Genomic DNA, 27,018 nt, shown 5'->3' with positions numbered 1-27,018 from the left:
AAATACCTGGGCCCCTGCAACCGTGCGGGAGACCCAGAGGAAGTTAATGGCTTCTGGCTTCAGATTGGCTCAGCTCTGGCTGTTGTGGCCAATTGGGGAGTGAACCAATGCATGGAAGACCTCTCTCTCTCTCTCCCTGTCTCTGCCTCTCTCTGTAACTCATTCAAATAAATAAATCTTTAAAAAAATTATCTCATCTGATGCTAACACCAATACTGCCCAGTAAGTAGAGTAAGGATTATTAATTCCCACTCACAAATAGAATAAATGATTCAATCAAGATCAAAGTAGGAAACTTGAATGGGACTTGAATCCACATTTTATAACTCTTAAAGATCTTTTGACAATTTATATTGCTTTTGAAAGTTCAACAGTAGGGCCAGCGCCGTGGCACACTAGGCTAATCCTCCACCTTGCGGCGCCGGCACACCGGGTTCTAGTCCCGTTTGGGGCACCGGATTCTGTCCCGGTTGCCCTTCTTCCAGGCCAGCTCTCTACTGTGGCCCGGGAGTGCAGTGGAGGATGGCCCAAGTGCTTGGGCCCTGTACCCCATGGGAGACCAGGAAAAGCATCTGGCTCCTGGCTTCGGATCAGCGCGGTGCGCCAGCCGCAGTGCACCAGCCGCAGTGGCCACTGGAGGGTGAACCAACAGCAAAAAGGAAGACCTTTCTCTCTGTCTCTCTCTCTCACTATCCACTCTGCCTGTCAAAAAAAAAAAAAAAAAAAAAAAAAAAAACTTCAACAGTAATAAAATATAACTTGTTCAACATATTGACAGAAACTACGAGGATGGTCTACAAAGAAGTTGTAAGACCTAATCCATTAAGAATATATTCAAACTGAAAACTAGTGTAGAAGACAAGATATACACATGAACAATTAGCAAAAATGATATTTGGGAAACAGATATCTACTTTGCCTAAGCAGAAGAGATGGAGTTGCGCTGAGCAGACTTTACACATTAGCATTTCATGGAGATGCTCTAAAAGCCGTGTGGTGACTAAACCAGTGCTCCCGAAAGATTTCTATTTGACAACAGCAGAAATATACAGTAATACCTTCCACATGAATATCTTTCATGCTATTTTAATTTCAAAATAACTTATAGAGTACCTTTTCTTACCTGGCCCAACACATTATTTTGGAAGAACCAGCCAGTGTAGGCCACTTCCAAAGAATCTCCAACTTCTACGGCAGGGCCTTCTGCCACAACAAGGTCCTGGGAGAGCACTGCATCCAAGGAAGGGGTGCTGTTGCACTTGGCAATGCACACCTGTAGGACAAAACATCGAAGCAGAATAAATTTAGCTTAAGCTCAGTTAAGCTCTCATTCTATTATTGCTGTCCTTCCCAAACAGCTGTATATACTAACGAAACAGATTAGATGTTTAGAAAAAAACCATTATAGGGAACCAAAATGCTTTAGAATATGGCTTTGTAGTCATAACATCTGGGTGTGAATCCAGGCACTGCCACTTACTAATTTTGCGACTTTGACCTATGTACCCGAGAGTCTCTATTTTTAAAATGGAGACAAAAGCTTTTCATATCTCATAAAGTACTTAGAAAATCAAATGAATTCGGCCAGCGCCGCGGCTCATTAGGCTAATCCTCCGCTACGCGGCGCAGGCACACCAGGTTCTAGTCCCGCTTGGGGCACCGGATTCTGTCCCGGTTGCCCCTCTTCCAGGCCAACTCTCTGCTGTGGCCCGGGAAGGCAGTGGAGGATGGCCCAAGTCCTTGGGCCCTGCACCCCATGGGAGACCAGGAGAAGCACCTGGCTCCTGCCATCAGATCAGCGCAGTGCGCCGGCCGCAGTGCGCCAACCGCGGCGGCCATTGGAGGGTGAACCAACGGCAAAGGAAGACCTTTCTCTCTATCTCTCTCTCTCACTGTCCACTCTGCCTGTCAAAAATTAAAAAATAAATAAATAAAAATAAATAAAATAAATAAAAATAAAAAAATAAAAAAAATAAAAAAGAAGTCATATAGTACTGAAAGGCAAAGAAGAAAGTGAAAAATTCATACAACTCATATTTCCTAGATACAACCGATATATGAACATTAAATACCATTTCAAAGAAACCATAGTTGAATACCATAAAGAATATAATTTTCTCTATGTAATACATATAACCATATTTCCTTATTTATAAAAAATTTAAATAATATATAAATAATAAATATTTAAGCTAGATATCTACTTATGCATCTTCTCTAGCCCACAAACTAATAAACTTCTATCAAAGACTGTCAAGAAAGGATTCTCTTTCTGTATGAGCAACAACTGAAACAGAGTGATGGCATCTAAATTTATAGTTTGATGCACAGCTCATTTCAATAAATCTTTGATGTTGCTGGCATAAAACTGCAAAATAAGGAACCCATCAGGTATTAAGAGAAGGCATAGGCCCCAACTAATAACAGCCATCAAGCTTCACATACCCAGACACCAGCACTGATTTTTCTAAGTGAGAAGATTGCTATTTTTTTAACACTAAACATAGGAGATGTCACTTAGCAAACATGTTTGGAAGGATTGTTACGTTGTATATTAGGGTATCTCATTTTGTGTATGAAGCATATTTGACCTTTGTCTTCTTTTTTTAATTTTTTTTAAAAGATTTTCCTATTTATCTGAAAGGCAGTTACAGAGAGAGATCATCTGCTGGTTCACTCCCCAAATGTGTGCAATTGCCAGGGCCAGCGGAAGTCAGGAGCCTAGAATTCCATCCAGGTTTCCCACATGGGTGGCAGGGGCCCAGGCACTTGAGTCATCTTCCGCTGCCTTCACAGGTACTTTAACAGGGAGCTGGGTCAGAAGCAGAGCAGCCAGGAGCTGAAGCTGTGTTCTGACACGGGACACCGTCATCCCAGGCAGCAGTTTAACTCGCTGTGCCACAACAGCAGTCTTTTTCTCCTTAAGTTCCTTTTTTTTTTTATTTTATTTTTTTGTTTTTGTTTTCATTTTTTTGACAGGCAGAGTGGATAGTGAGAGAGAGAGAGACAGAGAAAAAGGTCTTCCTTTGCCGTTGGTTCACCCTCCAATGGCCGCTGAGGCCAGCGCACTGCACTGATCTGAAGCCAGGAGCCAGGTGCTTCTCCTGGTCTCCCATGCAGGTGCAGGGCCCAAGGACTTGGGCCATCCTCCACCACCTTCCTGGGCCATAGCAGAGAGCTGGACAGGAAGAGGGGCAACCAGGACAGAATCTGACACCCCGACCGGGACTACTGAGCCGCGGTGCCGGCCAAGTTCGTTTCCATTATAGTTTGAGTTACATTTTTAAAAGTTACTATACCATTTCATGCCTTTAAAAAAGTTTAAAATGTGAACTACATACGGATAGCATTTAAAAAGTAGTGTGACGGGGCCGATGCTGTGGCATAGCAGGTAAAGATGTCACCTGCTGTGCTGGCACCCTATATGGGTGCCGGTTCAAGTCTTGGCTGTTCCACTTCTGATCCAGCTCTCTGCTATGGCTTGGGAAAGCAGTGGAAGATGGCCCAAGTCCTTGGGCCCCTGAACCCGCATGTGAGACCGGGGAAAAGCTCCTGGCTTCAGATTGGCTCAGCTCTGGCCATTGTGGCCAATTGGGGAGTGAACCAGCAGATGGAAGACCTCTCTCTCTCTCTCTCTCTGTTTCTCCTTCTCTCTCTGTGTAACTCTGCCTTTCTTTTTTTTTTCTTTTTTTTAAGGATTTATTTATTTATTTGAAAGTCAGAGATACACAGAGAGGAGAGGTAGAGAAAGAGAGAGAAAGGTCTTCCATCCGATGGTTCACTCCCCAGTTGGCTGCAATGTAGGTGGCAGGGGCCCAGGTACATGGGCCATCTTCTTCTGCCTTCTCAGCCAATAGATGGGAAGTGGAGCAGCTGGGACTCCTGGCTTCAGATAGGCCCAGCTCTTGCAGTTGTGGCCATTTGGGGAGTGAACCAGTGAATAGAAACCTCTCTTTGTCTCTCTGCCTCTGTAATTCCACCTTTCAAATAAATAAGTAAATCTTAAGAAAAAGAAGTTGCTTTTATGTTGAAATAAACTCAATTTTAATTCCATTTTTCCATGAACATTTTGACATATCCTCACATTCTCATTTTCTTGAAACCATACAATAGGCTCAAGCAACAAATTTAATGGATATTTTTATGCTTGTCATTAACAAATACAGCAGAGAATGAGTTTCCCATATGTTTTCTAAAATTAAGGGAAATCCATATGAGTGCTCTGGCTTTTCACAGGAAGAGTAATGTGGTATCACCTGTTTATTGAACTCCACCGCAGCCTTTTCAGACTCAAACATGATGGACCAGTTTTGTCTCTGGTCATCATAAAAGGTGCTGTAGTTATTGGGCCGAACCTGGGGAAAGGAAAAACGTTGGGATGATTCAACCATGAGCGGCACAGCAGGTAAATATGCCTGCCCTAACTCACAGAAAGGGACCTTAACTCAGGTGGACCCCAAAAGCGGTTCCAGGGACATTTCTTCCTCTCCAACATCCTCCATAAACCACCCCTTCATCCACATTCCCAGAAAGTAAGAAGAGACCATTCTGAGTAGCTCGGTTAGATACTCACACTGACACCCAGGGCTGAAGCAGTGGATCTAATGTCCATCAGACATGTTCAGACCAATCTCTCCTGTAAGCCTATCCCAAAGGAGCTATGGATTCCAACATGAGGAAGTCTTACCATTAGCTCAAAGTTCCGATGAATCCTAGCAACAGTAACCGGCTGCTGCTGACTGATATAAAGAAGAATCTTATACTGTAATCAAGCAAACATGGCAAAAAAAAAAAAAAAAAAAAAAAAAAGGGAGAGAGAGAGAGAGAAAAGAAGTTAAAATGCAACCCAAAATCAGCAAAAGATATCAAAGGTTGTGTTTCATACAGTTATAAAATCAAAAACTCTGTTCTCTCCTTATATAGCTCAGATTTTAAATTATACCTTCTCACTATTTTAATCTTACTCTTTTTAAAAATTTTAATTAATTTATTTGAGAAATAGAGAGAGAGAGAGAGAGAGAGAGACAGGCAGACAGAGACAGAACTCCCATCCACGGTTTACTCCCGTAATGCCCACAGTGGCCACAGCTGGGTCAGGCCAAAACTGGATTCAAAGTTCCCCCACTTTCAGGGTGTATTTTAATTTTACTGTGGTATATGTGTACATATATACATGAATATGCTTTTTTAAAAAATTATTTATTTGGAAGGCAGAGAGACAGAGAGATAGAGATATTCCATTTGCTTGTTCACTCCCCAAATGCCTGCAACCAGCTGAAACCAGGAGCCCAGAATTCAGTCCAGTTCTCCCCTGGGGTTGGTAGGGACCCAGGTACTTGAGCCATATATATGCACACATATACCATAGTAAAATTAAAATACACCCCAGAAGTGGGGGACCTTGAGGGTTATTATGCAACCTTTTACAGGAAAGGATTTTCTTTTTCGTATGTTAAATAGAGTGATGGGCTGATCACCTCGATTCAACTACAGATGGAGCTGGTCAGGGAAGGATCATAGATCCATTAAGGGTAAGTCTGGGGGCCGGTGCTGTGGCACAGTAGGTTAATCCTCTGCCTGTGGCGCCAGTATCCCATATGGGCGCCAGTTCTAGTCCTGGCTGCTCCTCTTCCAATCCAGCTCTGTGCTGTGGCCTAGGAAAGCAGTAGAAGATGGCCCAGGTCCTTGGGCCTCTACACCCGCATGGGAGACCCAGAAGAAGCTGCTGGATCTTGGCTTCAGATCGGTGCAGCTCCAACCGTTGCGGCCACTGGGGAATAAACCAACAGATGGAAGACCTTTCTCTCTGTTTCTCCCACTCACTGTCTGTAACTCTACCTCTCAAATAAATATATAAAATCTTTTAAAAAAATAAATAAATAAAAGAGTAAGTCTGGGGGCCAGTGCTGTGGTAAAGCTGCCACCTGCAGTGCGGGCATCCCATATGGGTGCCAGTTCGAGTCCTGGCTGCTCCACTTCTGATCTAGCTCTCTGCTAAAGCCTAGGAAAACAGTAGAAGATGGCTCAAGTCCTTGGGCCCCTGCACCCATGTGGGAGACCCGGAAGAAGCTCCTGGCTCCTGGCTTCGGATAGGCCCAGCTCCAGCCGTTGCGGCTGTCTGGGGAGTGAGCCAATGGATGGAAGACCTCTCTCTCTGTCTCTACCTCTCTCTGTAACTCTGTAAAATAAATAAAATAAACCTTTAAAAATTATATTAGAGATACATACTAATATTTATAATTACAATTGTAGGTTGGAGACTTGTTCAAAATAATCTGAGTGAAGAAAGGAGGAGGAGAAGGTGGGGGTTATAAATAAAACAAGATTAATAATTGTTGGATCCTAGCAATCATCTTCTAACACAAGAGACACGGGGCAGGCCCAGATTTAAAACAAAGCAACCAACCAGCTCCTTGGTATTATTTGGGTCACCTGAACATGCACAAGCTATGGGGGCATTCTCACCTCTTTGGCTGTGTGGTTTCCCAGGACTGCAGCACCAAATTTGCCCTGCTTTACATATTGACCATTAGTGCTATGAAAGCAAGAAAAATAACAGACATTAATATTCCCCTACGCTATGCAGAGCTAGCTTTCCTTTGTGCACACAGAAGAGATGCATCCAGTCATTCTGTCTCCAGAAAGGAACACGGGTGAGCAGTGTATCGTTTAAACTTACAGTTCTTTACTCTTTAAATATCTTTGTCTGTGGAAGAGCTAAGTAACCTCTCTGCAATGAACAGAGGCTTTTTGAAGAAACGTATGAGTTTAACCTCGCTGCCCTCCATAAAACTTCAGAAAGCATCCCCTGTCATCCACTTACTATCGGTAGGCATGGACTGCTGTTGCAACCAAGACTGTGGAAGTGCCGGTGGCGGATGGGGCTGTTTTTGGTGTGGCCTGATTTCCTGGAGATGAAGAAGAGAACAAAGTTGTCATTAGTTTCTTCCTTGAAACTGATTTTTAACAATTAAAGTAGCTTCAAAATTCCTCTTCACGCACCTTATAGTTAGTGTTGCAATGTTTTCATGACAATTCTCCTTACCTGATCTATAAAACTGAACCCCTATGATCTAGTGTGGGGGTGAGGAAACAGGCTCCAAGCACTCAAGTACCTTATACACTAATAGTAGCACGCCTGGGACTAAAACTCATGACTCCAACTCCTAAACCATACACCTCAAACTAAAGACTTTGGGCTGGACAAAAAGCATCATCATTGAGAAAGCAAGGTCATAATCCACCTAATTTCTTCTAATACTTTAAAAGCTATAATAAATAAAGATAAAGTTGTTGTCCTTTCCCTTACTTCTAGGGTACAAAGTTTAGGATGACAGGCACAAATTAGGATGACTTCATAAACTGACACAGAGTAACCATAATGTTTTAAAATAGTATATAAAATGCATATATTTGCACTCACTACCTTAATGTGATGGAAGAGTAGTAGATATTATTAACACCAACATAAAAACTAAGAATTTATTTTCAAAAGCACTCTTTTGAAACCTTTTTTGTATAACATTTTTTTTCTAGTTTGAGTACAAGTACATTGTAGAAAACTTAGAAAATACAGAAAAGCATAAAGAAAATAAAAATGACTTGTGACCCCAAATGAGCCAATTTTTTGTCAACATGATAAGGTAGTCCGTTCTTTTACAAAAAAAGTAATTTTGAAGCTTTTTCTTGTTTCAGCTTTCTTTAGCACTTCTTTGTCTATACAGTCAGCCCCAGCTCTCTGTTAAGTCCTTGGAACATTCTATTTTAAGAAGGAGGTATTGCCCAATTCCTGCAAATAAAAGCTAATTAAGGGGCTGGCGACATGGCTTAACAGGCTAATCCTCTGCCTTGCGGCGCCGGCACACCAGGTTCTAGTCCCGGTTGGGGCGCCGGATTCTATCCCGGTTGCCCCTCTTCCAGGCCAGCTCTCTGCTATGGCCCGGGAAGGCAGTGGAGGATGGCCCAAGTCCCTGGGCCCTGCACCCGCATAGGAGACCAGGAGAAGCACCTGGCTCCTGGCTCCTGGCTTCGGATCAGCGAGATGCGCCGGCCGCAGCGGCCATTGGAGGGTGAACCAACGGAAAAAGGAAGACCTTTCTCTCTGTCTCTCTCTCACTATCCACTCTGCCTGTCAAAAAAAAAAAAAAAAAAAGCTAATTAAGGACTTAAAAATCAAATTTGTTATCACTTTGTCTTCTGATTGCCCTATAGAGGTGACTTAGGGTGGGGTTGCTGAAAAGCCTCAGGATGCAGGCAGTCACTAGGAAGACTAAACCAATACAGGAGGAAGGGGTTGGGACTTTGCGCTCAACCACAAACCTCCAGGAAAGGAAGCAAGGTGCTGGACATCAAGCTCTATAAAAACTCCTGGACAATGAAGCCTGACCAGCTTCTGCATTGCCGAACATGTGGCAGTGCTGGCAGGATGGTGTACCCAGAGACAGCATGGAAGCTCCACGCCACTCTTCCCCAAGACCCTGCCCCATGTATCTCCTCAATCTGGCTGTGCATCTGTTATCTTTATAAAAAAGAAGTAAACATAGAGAATATTTCCCTGAGTTCTGTGAGCTATCCCAGCAAGGAAGGAATTATAGGACCCCAGTTTGTAGCCAGTAGTTCAGAAGCCAAGGTAGTACAGACTTGCTTCTGAAGTAGGGTAACTCTTGTGGAACTGGGACCTCAATCCATGAGATTTGACACTATATCTAGGTAGACAGCATCAGAACTGAATTAACTGAATTATAGGATAACCTGTTGTTATGTGCTGAAGAACTGCTTGGTGGGTTGGAAAAACCTTACACACATCTAGGGTCACAGAAACATGTGGTAAGGGAATAAAGAGTAAGGGGAAAATGGTTTGTTTTTCCTCTTACGTGGGCTATATATATATAGTACTTGTTGCAATTATTCAACTCTAAACATCCTGACAAACCTTCAGTGCCAACACAGTGCCTACCATGTGAAAGGCACTAAATACTTTCATATTCATTCCACAAATATGAATTCCATGTCTCTCGCCACATGATTTTGCACAGGGTTATTACTATCAGTTCTTATTCATATACAACAAGCAAAATATAGAGGCAATAAAAGATGTGGAGTCAGATTAGGGTTCAAATTCTGACTCTGTTACTTCTATATCACCTTGATTAAGCTCCTAAAATTCTCTGGGCCTGTAAAATGGTGGTGGTTCCATGGGTTTAAAGAATTGTTGTTGGGGCGGGGGGGAACCCATTGTAATCCATAAGCTGTACTTTGGAAATTTATAATCATTAAATAAAAGTTAAAAAAAAAAAATTGTTGTGAGGACAAAGCAAGACAACCCTTTTAAAGCACCTGAAACCAGACAAGGAGCAGCAGGTATTTTGGAAATACTAGTTGCTCTTCTTTCTCCTTTCATTTAACAAATGTTCATTCAGTGAATTTATCATGTATCCACCACAATAAAGGTTCAGGCTTATAGCAATATGTGCCATGGTCTAGTTGGGAAAAATTCATATGGTATACAGTTAACCCATACAGGTATAAGAAGCAAAAAGTAGTTCTCCCTTCCTTTTTTCTTTGCTTTTATTTTTTTAAGATTTATTTATTTATTTGGAAGGCAGAGATACAGAGAGGCAGAGGCAGAGAGAGAGAGATCTTCCATCTGCTGGTTCACTCCCCCAAATGGTCACAACAGCCGGAGCTGTGCCAATCCAAAGCCAGGAGCCAGGAGTTTCTTCCAGGTCTCCCACACGGGTGCAGGAGCCCAAGGACTTGGGCCATCTTCCACTGCTTTCCCAGGCCATAGCAGACAGTTGGATCAGAAGCAAAGCAGCCATTTCTCAAACCAGCGCCCATATAGGATGCTGGCACTGCAGGTGGCGGCTTAACCTGCTATGCCACAGTCACCACCCCCCCTTTTTATTTTTTTGTAAAAAAAAGATTATTTATTTGAGAGGTAGAGGTACAGAGAAAAAGGGGAAGAGACAAAGAGAGAGAGAGAGAAAGATCTGCCATGCACTGGTTCACTCCCTAAATGGCCAGAGCTTCTTCCGGGTCTCCCAAGTGGGTACAGATGTCTAAGCACTTGGGCCAGTGCCCGCTGCTTTCCAAGGTATATTAGCAGGGAGCTGGATTGGAAGTGGAGCAGCCAGGACTTGAACTGGTACCCACATGGGATGCTGGCATCACAGGCAGCGGCTTTACCAGCTATGCCAGTACACCGCCCTCTAGTTCTCCCTTCTTATCAAAACATTGGACAGGGCCAACTAAAGAGTGCCTCGGACAGTGATCCACAGCAGGCAGAAGAGCTTGCTTGTAACATTCTCCATCGTTCCCAATATTATCTTGCTGCTGGAATTTAGGATCCCAGAGCTTAGAGAAGCACCCACCACTGGTGGTGAGCTTAGCCAGACTGGCCAAGATTGGATAACCTGGCACATTGCTTTTGGCAGACTAAACTGTTAAGTCACAATACTTACATCTCTTAACGTACCTGTTGTTGCTGTGACATGGCCTTTCTTAGGCTGTTTTGGAGCTGTGTACTGGAAGAATTCATTGCCATGGCCAGCAGCTGCCTGGTCCAGTCCAAAAAGAGAAGCCAATCTGGTCCTGTTCAAAAATGGAAATGAAATTTCATTTAATATACTCCAAGTCTGGAATCATTATAAAAGCTGCTCACCTGGCACCAGCATTGTGACTCAGTGGTTTAAGCCACTGCCTGCAATGCCAGCATCCCATATGAGTGTTGGTTTGAGTCCTGGCTGCTTCATTTCCAATCCAGCTCCTTGCTTCCAGACGGGAGGGCAGGCAGCAAAAGATGGCCCAAGTGCTTAGGTCCCTGCCACTCACGTAGATCTAGATGGAGTTCCTGGCTCCTAGCTTCCGCCTGGGCCAGCCCAACTCTTGTGGATATTTAATGAGTGAACCAGCACATGGAAGATCTCCACTACCATCCCATTTCTTTCTCTGCTTTTCACATAAAAATGAATAAATCTTAAAAACAAAGAAAAAAAAAAAAAAAAACCCTGCTCACCTCTAACCTTGAACAAACAGCTCCTTGACTATATATCAAGATTCAAGGGGCTGGCACTATGGCTTAGAGGGTAAAGCTGCCACCTGCAGTGCCGGCATCCCATATGGACACTGGTTCGTGTCCTGGCTGCTCCACTTCCAATCCAGCTCTCTGCTATGGCATGGGAAAGCAGTGTAAGATGGCCAAAGTCCTTGGGCCCCTGTACCCGAGTGGGAGACCCAAATAAAGTTCCTGGCTCCTAGCTTTGGATCGGCTCAGCTCCAGCCATTGCGGCCATTTGGAGAGTGAACCAGTGGATGGAAGACTGCTCTCTTTCTCTGCCTCTGCCTCTCTGTAACTCTGCCTTTCAAATAAATAAATAAATCTTAAAAAAAAAAAAAAAGATTCAATACAGGAAGTAGCAGCTAAAGTCCTTTACATCAAAACTGTATTTCTAGTCTGAACATAATAAGCTGACTTTGCTTAGCCACAGGACATTGGTCAAAGTGCTTCTTCCTTCTGGACTTCAGTTCCTCCACCTACAAACTAAGGTTATTAGTCCAGATGCTGCCTGTGGTTTCTTCAAACTATAAATTTTCACTTTTAGAAAAACATGGCCTCTAACCATCTGAATGGGTTATTCCCCTTTACTATCATTTCATCTAACAAGTGGTGACATTCTTTTCTCATCCACTAAAACTGGTCTTGCTAAGGTCACCAATAATCCCTTTGTTACTAAACTCAGTTTAGGGGCTGGTGTTGTGGCAAAGCAGGTTAAGCTATAACTTTGAAACACAAGCATCCTATATATGGGTGAGCTGACTGAGTCCTCTCGCTTCTGCTTCCAAGCCAGTTCCTGCTAATGTGCCTGGGAAGGTAACAGAAAATGGCCCAAGTACTCAGGTCCCTGCCACCCAGATGGAGTTTTAGGCTCTTGGATTTAGCTTCGCTCAGCCCCTGCTGTTGCAGACAAGCACTGGAGAGTCAACCTCTCTCTCTCTCTCTGCCTCCCCCTCTCTGCTTTTCAAATAAATAAATAACTTCTTTAAAGTTTTTGGAAAATGGAATTAAAAGATAAGTTTATGTAGAGGTGAGGGTTATGGTACAGAACCATGCAACACACAACCAGTCCTGAAAATGGCACAGTAGTAGTATCAAGGAACCCTGATCACACAGATATGAATCTCAAAAGGGTGGACCCAAGTTTCTGAGGAACATGCATTCTGCCAAGCACAAGAAGGCCAAGGAAAAACAGGGAAAGATGGCCCAGGTGTTTGGGCCCCTGCCACCCACTTGGGAGACCCTGAAAAGGCTCCTGACTTTGGCCTGGTCCAGCCCTGGCCAGGGGAGTGGCCATCTGGGGAGTGAACCAGTAGATGAAGACCTCCTCCTTCTCTTTCTCTTCCCCCCTCAACCCTTTATCTCTGACTTTCAAATAAAACAAATAAATCTTTAAAAAAAGAATTTAATTAAGATAAAATGCCTAATGGAGAGATAATTATCTATGCATAGATAATTGATAAGAAAAAAGTTTAACTGGTATTGAGCTTGTTATTTTGCAGGAATGTCCTTTTTCAAAAGACAAAAGTATCTTAGGTAAACTGTGTTTCCACAGATGTCCCAAAAGCCAGGTCAAAACAGTTATGGTTCAGATTAATTCTATGTTCTATTAATATTTTAAACTTAATTAATATTTTTAAATGGACTCTTTAAAGGGGCCAGCATTGCAGCACAATGAGTTAAGCCACTGCCTACAACACAGCATCCCATATGGGCGTCAGTTTGAGTCCTGGCTGCTCCATTTCTGATCCAGCTCCCTGATAACGTGCTTGGGAAAACAATGGAAGATGAACCAAGTCCTTGGGCCTCTGTACCCTAGTGGAGACCCAGATGGGAGTCTAGGCTCCTGGCTTCAGTCTGGCCCAACCCCAGCCTTTCATTTGAAAGGTAAAGGGGCAGAGAGAGAGAGAGAGACAGAGACAGATCTGCTGATTCACTCCCCAAATTGCCACAATTGCAGGGGCTAGGCCAGGCCAGAGCCAGGGGCCTGGGATTCCATTTGGGTTTCCCATGTGGGTGGCAGGGGCCCAAGCACTTGGTGGAACTTCTGCTGCTCTCCTAGGCTCATTAGCAGGGAGCTGGATTGGAAGCAGAGCACTGGGGACTTGAACCAGTGCCCATATGAGATGCTGGCATCACAGGTGGCAATTAACCCATTAACCCACTATGCCACAATGCATAATAAATAAATCTCTTTTTTTTTTTTTTTTTGAGAAGTACCAATTGCTTAAAAATGTTCTGTGGTTATTATTGGTGGACTGATTTTATTCTACTACAAAAATGGAAGTTTCTTAGGAATAGGACTGTGTCTTAACACCTATTTTTATTAACTAAAAGCCAAGTGCCATGCACTTAGCAGGCATTTACATATTTCTTCATTTCAAAGTTACAATGGGAGCAAGCATTTGGCACAGTGGTTAAAATGCCCACTTGAAATGTCTGCATCTCATACTGGAGTCCTGATTTTATTTCTGATCCAGCTTCCTGCTAATGTGCACCTTGGGAGGCAGTGGCGGTGACTGCTCAAGTACCTGGGTCTCAGCTCCCCATACAGAAGACCCAGAATGACTTCCAGGCCTCCTGCCTTCAACCTGGCCAGCCCTTGGTGTTGCGGGCATTCGGAGAGTGAATCAGCAGATGGAAGACATCTCTCTGTCTCTGAATTTCACATAAGTAATTTTTTTCTAAAAAGTCACGGTAGTAGAGAAAGGGCTAAGCTCACAACAACCAAGCAGAGAAAAAATATGCCCCCCTAGGAACTACTTCTACACTAACTGGAATCTTGGGAGGCAGATTCTATCAGTCATCTGGACAGCCATCCCAGGCGCTGCAACCCTCCCTTCAATTAGGCTTGAATATCCTAAGCAGAATACAGTCAGCCATACATTTAAGTTAGGACACAAGAACATTCAGCAAGTGGGTTTACAGTAAATTAGGAAAGAGGAACAGAGAAGCAGCTGCAGTGTTCACTGTCATGTGTTCTACTTCCTCAGAGAAACCACGCAAGGAATAGCTAAATCACCAGCTCAGAAAACCTGCTCTATTCTCAATCTTAACTTTCCTGGTTATTGCTGAGAACAATAAATAATTGTCTGCATCACTTTCTGTGCTAAGTCTTTTATTTATCAAGTTAGCCTTTATCTATGCCTAGGAGCCCAGTCACATGTCTAGGGTTAAAAAGTGTTAGGTCCTTGGTAAGCCTGCTCAAGAAAGCAGAAGAGATGAGCCACCAAGAACTTATCTTGCAGGGGCGGGCGTTTGGCACAAAGGTTAAGATGCCGCTAGGGGTGTCCAAATCCCACATGGAGTGCCTGAGTCTTTGCTCCTCCACTTCCAGCAAATTCCTGGCTTAAGTGCTTGGGTCCCTGGCTATCCATGTGGGAGACCTGGATTGAATTCTGGGATCCTAGCTTCAGCCTGGCCCAGCCTCTGCTGCTGTGGACATTTGGGAAGTAAACTAGTGGATGGAAAGTCTTTCTCTCTGCCTTTCAAAGAAAATGAAAAAAATAAAAAAGAACTTATCTCAGACCGGGGATCTGCAAAAGAGCACCTGACTGTCATCTACCCTGTAATTTTCAGTAAGCAGTGGAGTTCCTGATGGATGAGAGTTGGACGCCCTAACATTCCTTTTCACAAAGCAAAGAATGCAGATTTTAAGTGCACTTCACATTCAAAAAGTTTTCAAAAGGCCCAATGCATGCAGGGAAGCTGCAAATGATTTGGGTATAACAGGAAGAAAGAAACAAGCACTGCTTAACTCTAAAATGAGCAACTGAAAGAACTGACAGTGGTACCAGGTGGCTGCAGACAGCATGGGGACAGGGTGGGAGGGAATGTTGAGGGTGACAAAACTTAAAGATACAGAGCTAGTCAGTGAGTGTCAAATGATCTCGTTAACATTTTTAAGTTCATTTTATTTATTTGAAAGGAAGGGAGGGAGGGAGGGAGACAGGGAGAGTGAGAGCCTGCACTTTCATCTACTGGTTCACTCCCCCAGATGCCCACAACAGCCCCAGCAACTCAATCCAGGTCGCCCATGTGGGTGGCAGGGACCCAGCTACTTGAGCATCACCTGCAGCCTCCCCAGGTGCACACAAGCAGGAAGCTGGAATCAAACCAGGCCCTCTGATATGGGATAAGCTCATCCCAAGCAGTGTCTTAACCACAAACACCCAACGTTTGCCCAAAAGATATCATTTAAGACCAAAATAGAGCCATTTTATGGTCACTCATGGACTGAACTCTCCAACAGGTCTGCAAAATGAGGGCAGGCCCAGTGACTTAATCGTCATCGGAACCTTTTAGCATTCAGGAGAATGAGGGATGCGTGCTGGAGCATTCATTCACCGTTCTTCAGGACATTCAACATGCACAAAATTTCTTGAGCAGGTGTTCAGACAAAGTCCCTGCAAGGATTAGAGCTTGGCCGCCCACAAAGCAAGGTGCCCACTGCTAACACAAGGAAAAGAGCTACACTGACTATTTACAGAGATTAACGCCCTGTCCTTTGAAGGTTTCTACCCCATGGGTGTATATAATGTTTGCAGACAGGGGATAACAACCACAGTCTCTTCCCATTGGCTTTAAACGTCAGGGTTTACTAAGTGCAACTCCACTGCCGTAATTCGTTCAACAAGCGCTTCCTAAGCACTCACTACGCCAGGTACCACGCTGAGCGCTCGACAGGGACGAACTCCACATGCAGGTTTCTGTCCTTTCAGGGCTCAGAATCTGGTAGGTTCGGTGTGCAAAGCTAGATACAAACACGCCCCGCCGTGGGAATAAGGAAGAGAGAGCAAGTCATCCTGCCTTCTGCGGAGAGAGGGAAGCACTAAAAAAAAAAAGGGACATCCAAGCTAGGCTTTGAAAAATGCTGGCTCTGAATCACCCAGAGCCTAGTTCCAAAGTGGCACTGCCTTGTCCACGGGGAATGGAACGTGTCGTGTTGTCCCCAGCTGACTCCTGCGAGGCAGGCAGGCTCATCAACACCCTCAGTTCACTGGCACAACTATGACCCAGAAAGCAAAAGGCGAACCCCAGGGTCAAGACTGTGTCGAGGGAGTTGTCCAGCCCAGAACCCAGATCGACAGACTCAGCACAGCTGTAATCTCTGCCCAGATTCAGAGACGTGCAGAGGACCGTACTGTGGCAAACCTCTGGACCCGGAAGTGGGCAAGAGGCCCGAGCTCAAGCCCCGCCAACCATCCGCCGGGCTCTCTCAGCCATGTCCTCTGGTGCATGCTTCTCAGCCACTCACCCGCCGGTGGGCGACAGGAAGTCAGTGTCGTCCTCGTCCGCGGCACTGAACATCGCGTCGGCTTTCTCCCGGCTGCGGAGAGGAAGCCGAACACTCCCAGGTCCTGTCACCACCGATGTCGCAAAATGCCGCGGGGGCGTGCTGCTTTCCGGCAGGGCGAACTCTCGCACGGTTACTTGGCCGAGAGGAGACTAGACTCTGGGGAAGGTGGGGCAAAGGCAAATGAAAGGTTGGAGTGAGCACGAGCGTCTCGTGACGTAAGGGCTCTCCAGCCCGCACGGAGGGCGGAGTTCGGAAGTCTCGCGCCGGGATTGGTCAGAGAGGCTGGGGGGCGGGGCAGGGGCGGGAATCCGCGGCCTCTGTGGCAGCGCTGGACACGTCGAGCCGGGCAGAAGTGGAGGGGGCTTGTGAGGAGTCGTGAGGGCTGACGGGTGAAGGTTCTGAGAAGGAAGCTTCGGTGGCGGGACTCGACCTGGGAAGGTAAGGCCTCCCCTACCCCCTCTCTTACAACCCTATCAGGGGCCCCGTCCTTTCCTGTCCGGGCCAAGGACCCTCCGCGCCTCTCTCCTGAGCTCGGCGGAGAACGAGCCCAGGACTGGAATTCTGGAGATCTGAGCTTTGGCCTGGCCCCTGCAGCCACAGAGCCGGAGTGACCTTGGCGCGGCGTGCGCGGTGCCTCAGTTTCCCCGCCTATGCAACGGGTCGTTTGTCCAGTGCTGCCATGTGCCAGCTGGCCAAGAAGCTTTAAACCTCCGACAGAGGCCATGGAATTCAACCCCGATCGCCCCATAAGCCGAGAATTTCCAGTTAAGGGAACGGAGACACTAAGCTTTTGAGGAGTGACTGGCCTGAGGTCACGCAGACTGGAGGGGAGACGGAGCCGGATGTTGGTCCTTTGATTCAGGACTCAGCGAGCCGATGGGTGAGCGAGAACCTCACCAGCCCTTACGCACTGCGTGCCCTTCCAGGGTGGTTATTGCTAGACTGTGGCATGCAGCTTGGGGAAGGTCCCCTTTTAGAGTCACCTGTATCCCACGCAGGTGAGGTGCGGGAGAGCTGCGGTATTCTGCATGATGGGAGGGGGACCGCTTTGGAGGCAGCCTTGGCCTGGGGTTTCCTAAGTCTTCCTGTGACAGTCGAAGTCAACATCAGTCGCTGCCTACTCCGGCGCCTCCAGTTCCCACCATCTCTGGTTGTTGCACAAGTCTGTCTTTGGTTAACCTGGTGTCGTTCTTGGCAGGTAGGGCCGGCTTAGCCAAAGCGCGAATAAGCCGACCGTGGCCCGGTGCAGCACCCATTTCCACGGGTATCGCTGGAGTTTTTTTCACTCAGGGCTTCTGCAATCAGATGTCCCTCACCTGAAATGGGAGTGAAGTGGTTAGTAGGTAGCTCCCTCCCCAGGGACTTTGTACCTCTTGCCACTTCCCCTGTTCTTGTCTTTATTGTAGTTTGTATAAAACTCAATTGTAAGCCTCCTTGACCGTAATAGGGTCTGATTGATTCTGTTAGTGGGGGGGGGGGGGGGGGGGTTCATCCTTGTTCTCTTATTCCTTAACTGAATCCCTTAGGATTTTTCTCCCTTGCGACCCAGAGCCCAGAGATGGCTCTTACCCTTTATAGGTAGCTTCCAGAAAGGTAAAAATGCCATACTGGCTGCGAACGATCTGCGTTGCCTGGTCTCTTTTGTTAATTGAAGGTGATTGTACTGTGGTCTAAAGCTCCAGCGGAGGGGACTAGAAATATCATATGAAACTATAATTTGTTAAGTAAATATTCCTCTGTTCAACAGAGACAGGACTGTTGGTCTGTTTCTTGTGCTTCTTTTGGAGAGTCAGATGGTTACAGTAGACAAGGCTGACCGTGTGAAAGCAATGATGCAACTGGAATCCAGGCACCAGAACTGGAACCTGTTGCAGTAGCTCTGTGTAGAATGTGACCCTTGCCACATCTCAGAGGGAAAAATGAACTGGGAAAGTCCCATCGTTCTTTCTGAACCCCCCCCCCCCCCCAGAACTTGCCACCACCATTCTGGCACTGAGACAACTGAATAGTGCTCTTTTAAAAATCCCAAGGAAATATGAAACTTGTATAACTTAAATGAAATTTTTAAAAAGCCTGGAAACGACAACAACAAAATGCCCAGGAAACATGCGAGCTCTTATCTTGCATTCTTGGGCAGAGGTGTTTCTATCGAGGGTGTTCAAGGGGCCTTCTTAGACACTCAGGAAATCTAAAAGCTGCCCTTTTGGCATGGGCGCCACAAGCATGCATATACAGAGTCCCCTTGTGGGAGCACAGCTGCTGATTCCCATTAGCGGTACGAGGGAGAGATGGCGGTGGGTCTTCCGCAGCTTTCAGGCTCGCGGCTGTAGCACTGTGTGCGCCTGAATGAGAATATCTTCAGACCAGAAATATTGGACTAGGAATCAGGAAGCCTGAGCTCATGTCCCACCCTTCTTCTAACACACTCTGAGCTGGGGCCAGGCTCCCGAAACACTTCATACAAGTAGATTAAACCTAGACATCTACTGAGTACCGCTTCGGATATGAAGATAAGTAAGGCAAAACAACCCTGACCTCAAGTTTGATGTCACATTTTTGTTTAAGTATCCAGCTACTTGATATGTTTATAAAATGAATTGAACCCCTTGAAGACTGAGTGGGAAGCAGCACTTTTTTTTTTTTTAATTTATTTATTTGAAAGGCAGAGTTAGAGAGAGGCAGAGGCAGGGAGATCTGTCTTCCATCTGCTGGTTTACTCCCCAAATGGCTGCAACGGCTGGAGCTGGGCCAATCTGAAGCCAGGAGCCAGGAGCCTCTTCCTGTTCTCCCACAGGAATGCAGGCGCCCAAGGACTTGGGCCATCTTCCACTACTTTCCCAGGCCACAGCAGAGAGCTGGGTCAGAAGTGGAGCAGCCAGGACTCCAACTAGCGCCCATTTGGGATGCCGGCACTGCAGGCGGCAGCCTTACTGGCTACGCCACAGCGCCAGCCCTTGGAAGCAGCAATTTTAATAGTTCCTTTCAAATGATGAGTAATTTTGCAAGAGATGACAGTTTTTGCATACTGATCTGTACTGGTGAATGCCTTTTAAAATTAATAATTTAGAATTATAACCAAGTTATATCCTTGGTGTAATGATAAGGGATAGGAATTGAATATAGGTTGGTGGGGGGAAGAATCAATATAGTGTTCTGTTCACACAGTCGCTAAAAACAGAAGGGTGTGAGAACTCAATTCAAGAAGTATCTCTGAAAGCCCACTATGTTTAAGGCACTGTGCTGGGTGCTGTGAGGGATAGGGAAATGAATAAGTCAATGTTCCTGTCCTCAAAGTGCTTATGGTTGAACAGTGGGAGTAATTAAAGTACACAAATAACCATAATTGAAGACAAGCCACAGTAGTCCCATAAGAAGGAGAAATTAATTATTGTGGGATTTCCAGAGAGGAAGAGATCATATCTTATTTGGAGGAGATTGTGCCATTAGATAATAGGCTTTGAAAATAAGTAGGATTCCACTGGGAGTGAGGAAGTCAAGCTTTCCAAATTGAGGGGGCAGCACTGGCAAACACGTAAAGGCAGGAAAGAAGGCACACGTTTCTCACAAGACAGCAGTTGCCCTCTTATCTGATGCAGTTAGGGCCATTAGTTGGTTAATTTAAAAAGTAAGTTAAAGCAGGGAATTGTAGGTATTAATTACATACATTTTTAAACGTTTTCTTTTAGCTTAAACATTGATGTCCCTTGCCATTCTTTTAACATAAGGCCTCAATCTTTTCATGACTATGTCCCAGGGATCAATACACTACAGCGAAATCTTATGCTGGCTGATGCCTATTTTTATAAATAGGTTTTATTAGAACACGACTATGCTCATTTGTTTACCTATTTGTTTACATATTGTCTCTGGCTACTTTTGTCCTATAAGGCAGAGCTGAGTAGTTGCGGCTGAAACCATATGGCTTACAACACTTGAAATGTTTACTATTTGGCTCTTTTTTTTTTTTTAATTAATTTTTTTTTTTGACAGGCAGAGTGGACAGTGAGAGAGAGAGACAGAGAGAAAGGTCTTCCTTTTGCCGTTGGTTCACCCTCCAATGGCCGCCATGGCTGGCGCGCTGCAGCCGGCGCACCGCGCTGATCCAAAGGCAGGAGCCAGGTGCTTCTCCTGGTCTCCATGGTGTGCATGGCCCAAGCACTTGGGCCATTCTCCACTGCACTCCCGGGCCACAGCAGAGAGCTGGACTGGGAGAGGGGCAACCGGGACAAAATACGGTGCCCCCGACCGGGACTAGAACCCGGTGTGCCCGCGCTGCAAGGCAGAGGATTAGCCTGTTGAGCCACGGCGGCGCCGGCCACTGTTTGGCTCTCTGTGTAAAGAGTTTGCCAGCCCCTGAGCTACATCACCTATGGCTTCTTTAACATAGAGTGAATACTGGAAAGTCACTCACAAAGCAGTCTGAATGCAGCCCTTCAGGGTGTTTGGGAATTTTCTCCCAGCCTTTACAGCTGTCTCTCCCATACGTGTCAGCAGAGTGTCTGTGATTGTGATCACCTTTATCTCGTCTTCACAGAACACTGGACTTGGTTTCCATGGAAAAACTGCAGAGAAGCTATGTAGTATAGCTCTGAAGCCAAACTGCTTTGCTGCTTATTGGTTGTGTAGGCCTTGGGCAAGTCACTCAGTTTCTTCCTTCATAAAATAGGGATAATGATAGTATCCCCTGCCTAGGATTCTTGTGAAGAGTATATGAGTTAATTCCTATAAAACAGTTAGAACAATGCCTGGCAGGTAGTAAGAACTTGATGTTGGCTGTTGCTATCATTTTTCTCTTCTCAAAATTGGTTTAGTTAAGACTTAATTAGATTATAGATTTACAATAATAAGCTCAACTGGCATAGATTGGCTTGTGAACAAACACAACTAATACCCTTGGTATGCCCACACCTTCACCAAGGAGAACTGGAAGTGTTACTCCCTTCATATTGGAGAATAATCTACCAGTGTGTGGTCAGCAAAGTTGGCTAAGAGAGTCCTGTGGGATACTTTGCTAAGACTTTAAGGCCACAATACTGTATGCAAGTAGTGGAATAAAACAGAGAAGAACTCTAAGGTCATATTTTCAAATAAATTGGAGGCCAAGGTGACAAGTTTGTAGTTAGCCCAGTGGAAAATGGAAAATTTTTTTCTAAATGACATGACATTAAAAAAAAAAAAATCTCACATGGCTTAGGAATATGTGAAGTAAAAAGTAAAAGTGTTTTCCCACCTCCATTCCACATGAGTTGCCTCTTCATTTTTCATTTTCCCATGTCCTAGAATACGAGTGTTGGATGAGATTAAGGCATATTAAAAACTACTTAGGGCACTGGTACTGATCTGTTAAAAACTTCAGTTTTCCTCAGATTATAATCTGTTTTTTTTTTAATTGATTCATTTATTTGAGGGAGAGAGAAATATTGATCTCTCATCTGTGGTTTACTCCGTGAATTCCCGCAATGGCCAGCTGGGACCAGGCCCAGCCACACCTGGGAGCCAGGAACTCAGTCCAGGTCTCCCACATGGGTAACAGGAACCCAATTACTCAAGCCATCTCTGCTGCCTCCCAGGGTCTTTGTTAGCAGGAAGCTGGAGTCAGGAGTCAGAGCCAGGGATTAAACCCAGGTACTCTGGTATGGGACAAAGAAACTTGATTCTAAGCTAAATGCTCACCTCTTTTGTCTCAGTTGTGAATGGAGAAAAATAAAGGTCCCAGTCTTAATGTGAATAAAATGAGATGACTGCTGTGAAGGCAACAATTTATATTATATGCTTGGAAGTCTGATCCTTAAAATTGTTCCTCTTCCTCTTATTTCCAACTTGCCTCGACTTCTGATTCCCCACCAAAACTACTCCAAGAGAAAAAGATGACATAATCATCACTAGAAAAATGTTTCCAGTGACAAGATGACTTCACTACGGAGCTGTGAGACAAGTCAGTGACCAGGCAGCCCCCAGATTACTGCCATTTAAAGTTGGCAAGGCAGGCCTGACTGGGGGTAAGGGGGGTATTGGCTAAAGCTCTACTCCCACATTCAGCTCTTAACAATAACAATGTCTTCTAAAAACTCAAAAGTCCCATGTAGTTTGTGGCTAGTATGACAAGTCATCAAAAGTCTGATACCTAATACAATGAGCAGTTTCTGCCAACAGAAATCTTACAGTAGGGACTGGGGAGGAAATGCTTTTGAAGTTCCATTGCTTTGAGTATTATCATTTCATGATTTAGGTAACATCCCCAAGCAGAGGAGGGGCCCATCCTTAGGAATGCAAAGCCCTGCAGAGAAGGAAAGGGTTGTGAAGGGTCCACCCTACCTCTTTTCCTTTACACAATAGCTCTAGGCTTTTGTATACAACCTGCTTTTGTAGGCTGGGGACATTATGCAATACAGCATAAGTAGATGGAAGCCTGCATCTCAAAAGTAAACATGAAATAAAGCATATAAAGAGAACAGAACTCTAGCAACCAGTAACAAGTGAAAGGACTTTTCTTAGCCACATTGATTCTTTCCCTGAATCAATAGCAGAGTTGTTGTAGAACTGTGATGTGTATATAATTTTGAAGCAGTTTGGAATGCCTAGAATGTTGTCAATTTATGAGACAGAAGAATGTTGTGTAACTATGTACCCCTGCATTCCTCTCGCTTACCTTTTCTGAGGGCTTTCTTTATCATACCATCTATATAACACTCTGAAAACCTTTGATGTGTCAAGACCACAAAAAAGATCCAGCAAGGAGAGAATGAAAGGGTGCATCCCGTGATTGCATTCCTTATTCCAGGATGTGGCTTAGCCAGCAACACAAGATATCAGAGAAATAGAGTATAGCAGCTAGGAGATCCACTCCCCATTGGACTTAGGCCCTTCTATCATTGCATAACTAAAAGACCTTTTCAGTTTGTTTGTTTGACATATCAAATTTGAGCTGTCCTATTCGGACCAGACAAATAAAAGCTTTTCTAAAGGCCTTTGTGAAGAATGCTGTGGTACACTTGATCTTCTTTGTACAGGAAGGTGGGAGTGGGCAAGAGAAATGGGAGCTTCTATGTTATTTGTCACCAAAACAGGATTTGTGAAGCTCAGAAACCCCTCCTGCTTCGCTGCGTCCCAGAAAACCATCTACAAAAATGGGAGGAGGATTGAAGAAAGGTTAACCTGGTGTTACAGACTTATGTCAAAAGCAGGTGTATGACTTCCATTAACTAAAGAGTGTATTAATGTCATTATTCAGTTTCCCCATCTGTGAAGTAAAGGCGTTGGACTTGATAATTTAATTTTGTAAAAATAGGAAATATATTACCATGGTTCACAATTCAAAATATATAGAAAGATATTCACTGGAAAAAAATTCCTTCTACTCCTGGCCTTCTCTGACCAGTTACTCTCCTGCGGACCAAAGTGTTGCCCCTTTCTAGCGTCCCCTCCCCCAAAGGTGGTATACATATGTATAAATAGTATGTATATACTTTTTTCCCTTTTCAAGTTTTTTACAAATTAAAGCATATAATGTGCCCTGTTTTTTAAAGTTTATTATATATATTGGAGATCATCATATATCAATATAAAAAGAGCTTCTTCACTCGGGTTTTTTTCTCATTCTTGTTTTTAATCTGCAAAGTATTCCATAAAGTACTCTACTGTATATAAATACAACAACTTGTTTAGTCAGAGCCCTATCAATGGACAGTTAGGTTGCTTTTTCTTTATTTATTTTTATTTTTTGACAGGCAGAGTGGACAGTGAGAGAGACAGAGAGAAAGGTCTTCCTTTGCCATTGGTTCACCCTCCAATGGCCGCCGCGGCTGGCACGCTGCGACCGGCACACCGCGCTGATCCGATGGCAGGAGCCAGGTGCTTCTCCTGGTCTCCCATGGGGTGCAGGGCTCAAGCACTTAGGCCATCCTCCACTGCACTCCCAGGCCACAGCAGAGAGCCAGCCTGGAAGAGGGGCAACCGGGACAGAATCCGGCGCTCCGACCGGGACTAGAACCCGGTGTGCCGGCGCCACAAGGCGGAGGATTAGCCTAGTGAGCCGCAGCGCCGGCGGTTGCTTTTTCAATATATTGCTCTTACGGACAGTACTGCAATGAATAACTGTACATATAGCGATTCACATATGTGCCAGTATATCTGTAGGTTATATATTTAAAAATAGAACTGCTGGATCCAAGGATATGTGCATCAGACTGTTAATTAAAGACACTTCTAGTTCTGACTGTGAGACTTTAATTGTAAATGAGCAGTGAAAGAAATGACAAGGTATCATTTGCTTGGAAACATCTAACTTTTATCTCTTATTATTCAGATTAAAGCCTAGCAAGAGCCATGTATAAGTAACCTCACCAGAATTGTGTTGATTGCAGACATCACTGGAGTCACCTGCACCACAGTCCTACAGATTGTTCTAGTGTTTTTCAATATGATGTTACTCAAGAGCTAATTTGCAAGGTCATTATTTTCAACTCAGAACAAAAGATTACTGGTATCAGTCTTCCCAGGTGCTCTGATGATTATGAGATATGATACTTGGTTAAGTGTGTGGTACCATCATGAGTACTTCTCTTTTTGAGAGGCAAGGTGATCATAAAGCAGGTCAGAATTATGTCATACCCTCATACCTTTTTTTAAATTAATTTATTTATTTGAAAGATAAAATGACAGAGAGAAAGAAGAGACAGAAAGCGATCTTTTGTCCTCTGGTTCACTCCCTAAATGTCTGCATTGACCAGAGCTGGGCCAGGCCAAAGTCAGGAGCCTAGAACTCCATCTGCATCTCCCACGTAGGTGGCAGAAGCCCAATTATTTGGGCCATCTTCTGCTACTTTCCCAGGCTTATTAGCAGGGAGCTAGATTGGAAGCAGAGCAGCCAGGAACTTGAACTGGCACATCCATCAGGGATGCTGCTGTCACAGGCAGTGGCCTGATCTGCTGTACCACAACACTTTCTTAACCATATCTATATCGGCCTCTTTCTTTGTTACCTCTGTCATTCTCTTTCTATAATGCCATGAGCCATTTGTAAAATTTGACCTCTATGATAGCAGGTTTAAGCTAGAGTCTCCATCCTTTTCATCTCTGGCTTGCCTGTAGCCCTTGGGTCAGAGGGTATTTAGTTAGTACTTGTTGAATTGAGTTAGAGTAGATGTCAAAAGGATCTAGCCTCGACTCTGCTACCCTCTCAGGGGCCATATCTTTTCTTGTCTCTGCACAGCCTTAATTATTTCTCAACCCATACCTTTGCACACTCAATGTGGTTCTGGAAAGAATGAGAGACCAAGTAATTATCTTGAAGAGGAGTGTATATTTTTTAAATGCTCACACATGCATCTTTCTGGCTTCCACTGCCATTCTTTGTGCTGAGTAAAAATTTGGTACATTGGGGCCTGTGCCATGGCACAGTAGGTTAATCCTCCGCCTGTGGCGCCAGCATCCCATATAAGCACCGGTTCTAGGCCCAAATTCTTCTGTTCCAGTCCAGCTCTCTGCTATGGCCTGGGAAAGTAGTAGAAGATGGCCCAAGTGCTTGGGCCCCTGCACTCTCATGGGAGACCAGGAGAAAGCACCTGGCTCCTGGCTTTGGATCGGATCGGTGCAGCTCCAGCCGTTGCGGCCATTTAGAGAATGAACCAATGGAGGGAAGACCTTTCTCTCTGTCTGTCCCTCTGTCTGTAACTCTACCTCTCAAATAAATAAATAAAATCTTTTTAAAAAATGTTTAAAAAATTGGGGCCGGCGCCATGGCTCACTTGGCTAATCTTCCACCTGCAGTGCTGGCATCCCATATGGGCTCCAGGTTCTAGTCTTGGCAGCTCCTCTTCCAGTCTAGCTCTCTGCTGTGGCCCTGGAAGGCAGTGGAGGATGGCCCAAATGCTTGGGCCCTGCCCCCGCATGGGAGACCAGGAAGAAGCACCTGGCTCCTGGCTTCAGATCAGCACAGCACTGGCCATTGCGGCCATTTAGGGGGTGAACCAACAGAAGGAAGACCTTTCTCTCTGCCTCTCTCTCTCACTGCCTAATTCTGTCAAATAAAAAATAATAACTAAAAATTTTTTAAAAATTAAAAAAAATTTTGGTACATTGAGACCAACGTTGTGCTATAGCTGATTAAGCCACCACTTGTGACACTGGCATCCCATATCAGAATGTCAGTTCAAGTCCCAGCTATTCCACTCTGATCCAGCTCCCTGCTAAATATGCTTGGGAAGGCAGTGGAAGATGGTCCAAGTACTTGGGGCGCCTACCATCTATGTGAGAGACCAGGAAGGAGTTCCTGGCTCCTGGCTTTGGCTGGCCCAGACCTGGCTGTTGCAGTCTTTCAGAGAGTGATCCAGAGGATATAAGATCTCTCTCTCTCTCTCTCTGGCTCTGCTTTTCAGATAAATACATTTTTTAAATATTTAGAACTTGTATAATAGCATTATTTAGTTATACAGTAGTGGTAACTGTGAAGTTATTTAGTTATACAGTAGTGGTAACTGTGAAGTTAGGCTTACTAAGTAGGCACAGCAAAGGACTATACTCATACAAGTCAAACATTTTCTCACAAATCTAATTTTGTATGTCACAAATCATAAATATCAAAGAATAACAGATGAATATGAACTCCAGCTTACAAATGAAGTTATACATTTAGAAAGCATTATTTGATTAGTGTTGCTTTTTC

The 27,018-nt window shown here is 44.7% G+C and overlaps 2 protein-coding genes across 2 annotated transcripts in view; one reads left to right on the top strand and one right to left on the bottom strand.

The window, feature by feature from the left end:
• FKBP15 (FKBP prolyl isomerase family member 15) overlaps positions 1-16,484 on the bottom strand; it is a 51,346-nt gene extending 34,862 nt beyond the window's left edge. The window contains exons 1-7 of the mRNA XM_062207737.1: positions 16,314-16,484; positions 10,478-10,593; positions 6,824-6,908; positions 6,466-6,535; positions 4,688-4,762; positions 4,257-4,355; positions 1,124-1,273 (exon numbers count right to left, since the gene is read on the bottom strand). Coding sequence (XP_062063721.1) covers positions 1,124-1,273; positions 4,257-4,355; positions 4,688-4,762; positions 6,466-6,535; positions 6,824-6,908; positions 10,478-10,593; positions 16,314-16,366 — 648 coding nt within the window. The 5' untranslated portion in view covers positions 16,367-16,484. The remainder of the gene's footprint in view (positions 1-1,123; positions 1,274-4,256; positions 4,356-4,687; positions 4,763-6,465; positions 6,536-6,823; positions 6,909-10,477; positions 10,594-16,313) is intronic.
• A 178-nt stretch (positions 16,485-16,662) lies between these two features.
• SLC31A1 (solute carrier family 31 member 1) overlaps positions 16,663-27,018 on the top strand; it is a 38,798-nt gene continuing 28,442 nt past the window's right edge. Inside the window, exon 1 of the mRNA XM_062207736.1 lies at positions 16,663-16,793. The gene's annotated coding sequence lies outside the window, so the exon portion shown is untranslated. The remainder of the gene's footprint in view (positions 16,794-27,018) is intronic.

This window comes from Lepus europaeus, chromosome 12, assembly GCF_033115175.1.
Source record: "Lepus europaeus isolate LE1 chromosome 12, mLepTim1.pri, whole genome shotgun sequence".
NCBI lineage: Eukaryota > Metazoa > Chordata > Mammalia > Lagomorpha > Leporidae > Lepus > Lepus europaeus.
This window is presented reverse-complemented; position numbering and strand designations above follow the sequence as displayed.